The sequence below is a fragment of the Macadamia integrifolia genome, chromosome 12, assembly GCF_013358625.1.
Source record: "Macadamia integrifolia cultivar HAES 741 chromosome 12, SCU_Mint_v3, whole genome shotgun sequence".
NCBI lineage: Eukaryota > Viridiplantae > Streptophyta > Magnoliopsida > Proteales > Proteaceae > Macadamia > Macadamia integrifolia.
The window spans coordinates 5882575-5887804 of record NC_056568.1 but is presented as its reverse complement, the minus strand read 5'-3'; the positions used below and the strand labels follow the sequence as shown (position 1 = coordinate 5887804).

The 5230-nt window shown below is 35.5% G+C and overlaps 1 protein-coding gene across 1 annotated transcript; it reads left to right on the top strand.

Moving 5' to 3' along the window:
* The first annotated feature begins 3182 nt into the window (after positions 1-3182).
* LOC122057966 (S-protein homolog 29-like) lies at positions 3183-3611 on the top strand. Its single transcript, XM_042620341.1, has one exon. It carries the CDS (start codon positions 3183-3185, stop codon positions 3609-3611), a length of 429 nt encoding a protein of 142 aa, XP_042476275.1.
* The last annotated feature ends 1619 nt before the right edge of the window (positions 3612-5230 follow it).

The window sequence follows — 5230 nt, the reverse complement described above, 5'->3', positions numbered from 1 at the left end:
AAAAAAAAAAAAAAATCGATTAAACAAAATAAAAGAAAGCATTACAAAAGGGGAGGTCCACTTTCAACCCTACGCAAACAACTAGGTTTTGCAGGTACATCAAAGCATCATTAGATTCCCTACATTTATACAAAAACTTGATATGTTCATACTTAATATAAAAGTCCCAGAATAACCCGAGATGATAAAAAGGCCAACAGCGAGTAGTTGAAGTCAGAATAAGCTGAAGTAAATAATTGGATGAGAACCAGACTTCAAAGATAGTCCAAACCATTGATTGCGCAACCCATAATCTATGCAAAATTCCTGCAGCCTCACAAAAGAACACCATATATCCAAAAAGACCCTGATGGTTTCTGGTTAGGATTTCCAAGACAAACTAAGACTGTATAAGGCAAAAGAGGAAGAATAACCTCCCTTCTCATGAGGATTGTTGAATTATCTGTAACAGAGGGGAAAGCAACTGTAGGATTAGCGTCCAAACATAATTTTAATTCAACCAACCAGTAAGAGATATTATTCAACAATGTTGGTCAATTTAGAAAAGTCCCAGCAACCATCCTTAACAAAATCACTACCCAATAAGTGAGACGATGTAAAAGAAACAGATGAGTTAGGAATCGAAAAATTAGAGAGAGATGTGACCCAAGGGTCAACCTAATAGTAGGTGGAAGAACCAGACCCAACATCCACAAAAACCATGTGTTTAAGAATAGGGAGAATTGGTATAGGATTGATCGGATCAGTTAATCCATATTGATATCGACTGAGATCAATCTTTGATACTTGGCCGATCCCAAATTAAATACCAATATCAATAGGTAAAATTGAAAAAGAAAAAAAAAAAAAAAAATATATATATATATATATATATATAAAGGGTAAAATTGATCAATTTTGATAGATATAAGTCAATATTGGCAAACATCAATACCAATCCAATACCCAAGCAAGTAAGCATCAAATCTATATTTGACACCATATTGATCAAAATACTTTTCAAACCAAAAGATCCATTGCGAAGTTTGTAGAGGGAAGATAAATGAAAGTGAAAGAAACTTTTGTAATAATTATCAAACATAATTGTTTAATTTACTGATCGAATATGATTTTCATGTGCCATGGTGAACGGAATCATTCACCGTGGAGCTTGGTATGCGTGTAGAGGATCATTTTCCATTCACTACATCAATGTATGCTTCCCTCGAGCCTCACTGTGGGTTCAAGGAAATGTGATAAAAAATTTATTTGCCCATTTCAGTTTCCTCTTTGAAAATATTCTCGTATTTTTTGTTAAAAAAGAAAATTTGAAACTTTTTATTAAAAAAGAAAACTTGAAACTTACTTGTAATACTTTTTCTATAATCTATACATAATATTTGATTTAGTTGGAACAGTTCTCTTGTTCTCCATCCTTCTTGTTGTATTTTGCTACAAACATGATGTTGTTGTTGCTCTAATCATGAATTTAATTTAGGGATTTTCTTAGTATGGGATTTTTACACCCCTCAGGCTATAGTTGAAGTTAAAAAAAAATTGAATTTGAAGAGGGAGATAGACGCATAAATCTATTGTTGTGTCATCAAGATTTTTGTCTCTCAAAGTGTCAAATAAATTTTTTATCTCACTTTTATACCCTTTTAATATAAAATAATTTTTTCCCTAGTGAGAATAAATATATATTGTGGTCTCAGATGTATACTCAAAAAATGTGTATAAAGATTAAAAAAAACTTGATAATGACATAATAATATATCATTTTCTTCGAATTATTTTTTGAAACTCTTTTACTTCTGCAACTTAAAGGATTTTTAAGAATAAGACAAAGGGACAATTAAAAGGTGTTAAACTCTAAATACACTTATAGAGATGTCATTACACTCCATTTTCTTATTGACACTTTCCAGGTGTCAAATAATTTGTAAAATTGATTTCACATGTATATTCAAAATAATAATAAAAATAATAACAATGACACATTTTTATAAATAAATAAAGATGTCACTTTCAATTTATATTTAAATTTTTTTATATTTTTATCATTTCTCGGAATTCCTTCAGCATGACATTCCAATGATGGTGAATGTCAATATATCTCCCAATGGGATGAAAAAAATTTCTCTATTGCATGGGTTGCATCCAAGTAGGAGCAACCCCTAGTAGTAGCCATGGAAATGGAATATCAGGGGCAGGTCTGAAAATACCTTCTTTGGGTGAAATTATCCACCCCTACCAAGGGAATCCATTCCCCTGGCTGCAAGTAGAGGTTGTAGCTGCAGCTACAAGTTTCGTTCCAAGAGGGTTGTAGGCAGCTCGCTTTAGTTATTGCTCCTATAATCCTACCTACTTTTAACCCTATGAGCATAACCATCATCCATGATCACTTCAAGTAAGTTAATTTGTTTTTTGAACCGCTAGGATTGTCCTGTAAATCACAAGCATACAATAATTATTTTTCACCAAAATAATTACATCTAACAGCAAAATTAATGATGAAATGTCTAAAAGGACCCAAAACAACTCTCATGGCCATCATTCTTCACTTCCTTGTAACAACCATTGTGCCAGCTTTTATCACACACCAACAGCTCTACTCTCCGAATCCCATGGCCCAACACATGTTACAAGCCTTGCAAGATGCTTTTGACCTTCAGTGCCAACACATGCCCTGTAATACCATTACTTATCACGTAGAATTAAATTAACAATAAGCACACCTATGGTAGATGTACTAACATCAAACCCCTATTGGCAGCCAAAGAAATGGAATCTAAATGAGCATTTTTTTTTTTTTATACAAAAACTTAGGAGGGATATTTGTGAACCCAAAGGGGAAGATCAAAGATTCCATTTCCTTGACCGCCAGCAGGGTTGCAGCTAACCCAAATTGCAACCAAATTTTTTCCAATCAAAACATCCATCACACATCTAATCCTAAATATCCAAGTATAGTAAATGGTTGTAGCTGCCAAACCATGATAAAAACCATAATCTGCTTTGATGACCAACAAATTAACCACACCATGCATTCTCTACCTCTAAAATGGATGGTAGAGAAAAACATAAGCTCAGACTTTGGATCCTAGCAGAAATGGATACAAAACTACTCTATTTAAGTGGGGGAGAAGAATTAAACCTAATAAAGAACACAACAAGAACAACACTGCAAGAACAAGAACACAATGGGTGGTTTTACTAGTGTCATTCCTGTTTTGATCATTCTTGCTATGATGATGGAGTACTCATCATCTTCAGTTTCTGGGTGCTTCACGACAACTCATAAGCATGTAAGAGTGAAGAACATGTTGGCTCCAGGAAAGAGATTGCATTTGCAGTGTCAATCAAAGAACGATGATTTCGGAGAGAAGGCACTTTATTACAACCAGGAATTCACATGGGACTTCTGTGATACTATTTTTACTGACACTCTCTACTATTGTGATTTCTGGTATAATAGGAATGGTGTATTTGTAGCTACTCATGCAGACGTTTATTTTGCAGCAAGAGATACTTGTAGGGACTGCATGGCTATTGTAAAATTTGATGGGGTTCACGTTGTCGACAAATTAAAACCCAGTGACGACAAAGTGGTTGCACATTGGCCTAAATAAGAGGGCAGAATTTGGATCCCCTGCACATATGTATGTCTAGGTGAAATAACGTGCAGGGGATCTAATCTCCAAAATTTTATAGAAACCCTAATTAATGACTATGCATGTAAAGTGATGTATTGATTTTATTTTTATCAGATAATGTATTGGTCTTGATGAATGAATCTGAAAGTATTGTTAAATGGTTCAGCCTCATTCTGATTTTGGGCTACAATGTTGTGGTTTGGTTTGGTTTGGTTTTTTTTTTTTAAGCATAAGTGAACATCCGGATCAACAAGCTTGACGAGAGCCAAGATTGAATTTCTGCTTCAGCAAAATTGGTTCAATTGCAATGGATCAAGGCAACTTGGTTCAACCCAAGAATAAAATAAATTTTGATAAGGCTTTGGCCAGCATGCACTTTAGTTGGGTGAAGGAAAGAAATTGTACTTGCATTGTGCATCAACGGATGATTATCTTGGAAAGCAATCACTAGCAGGTCTTCAATTAGGAATTCACATGGACCTTCTGTCAAAATATTCTATTGTGACTTCTCGTATGAAAGGGATGGAAAAAATGTAACGACTCATGGAAACGTTTATTTTGCAGAAAGAGACTATTACACGGACAGCACGTCTCTTGTTGGACCCCAAGAGGTTTACGTTGTAGACACAAAGAACCCTAGTGACTCCAAACTTGTAGCAAAATGGACTTAATTAGATCGATCTAGAGAGAGAACATGGCCAGCTCCATTGCTTTGACCAATTATATATGTTATTTAATTAAACGGTTTCTTAATATATATGTGGATCATTGATTTGAACTGTTTTATTCTGTCTTGAAGGTCCACTTTTAGTTGCAGTTAATTTGATTTGTTGATGGTGATAAGTTCAGACTTCAGACTCAGCTTTGTTATTGCAATTTTTTCAAGTGTGGATCAGGTTCTCGTACGGGCTGATCCACACAGGTAGAACTCACCACAGAGTTCTGCTAGAGAGGCTTTCATGGGCAGTTCCCTCCCCTTTCTTCTTCTGCTAAGTTCGGAATCTCTCTCACTTGTTGAGGTGGGATGTACATGCTAATTGCTCAATTACTAATGGGACTACTAATTCACTTCACCTATTAGATACAGTCTGGTTTCTACTGTGAAAGAATTGATAGCAGTAATTAATGGAGGGAAGTGATACTTCACCATTGTTGGAGGGGGCAAAGAGACAGAGGGAGGTCTCGTTCTGAGAGGGAGATGGCCATTGTAAGGCAAAACTATAGTTCCCTAAGACTTGACTAGTAGCACGGGTCAATTGAAGGAGGGTGGGGATCAAAAGTGTAGCAACGGTGGATTGATGGTTTGGATTTTTTCTCTCCATCCAACAATTTTATTTAAGGAAAAGGCTAGTATACCCAGATCTGTGTCTATTTCTCTCCTCCTCCCCTAGCTTGAAGAATTCCCTTATGCCCCTCTCATCCGAGTCCTCTCATTGGTTGAGCCACTATCTTCAGGAAAGCCAGTGGCATACCAAATAACTTCCTCCCTTCTATCTAAGATGAAAAATCCTATAGTTAATCCCTTAGCATACCTATCCTTCTCTCCTTTTTTCTTGTGAGAAGATAGGTATGCTGTTGATATACGGTAAACTAGC

What these genes read in the sequence shown, in the direction of transcription:
- LOC122057966 (XM_042620341.1), top strand. Translation starts at nt 3,183, where the DNA reads ATGGGTGGTTTTACTAGTGTCATTCCTGTTTTGATCATTCTTGCTATG.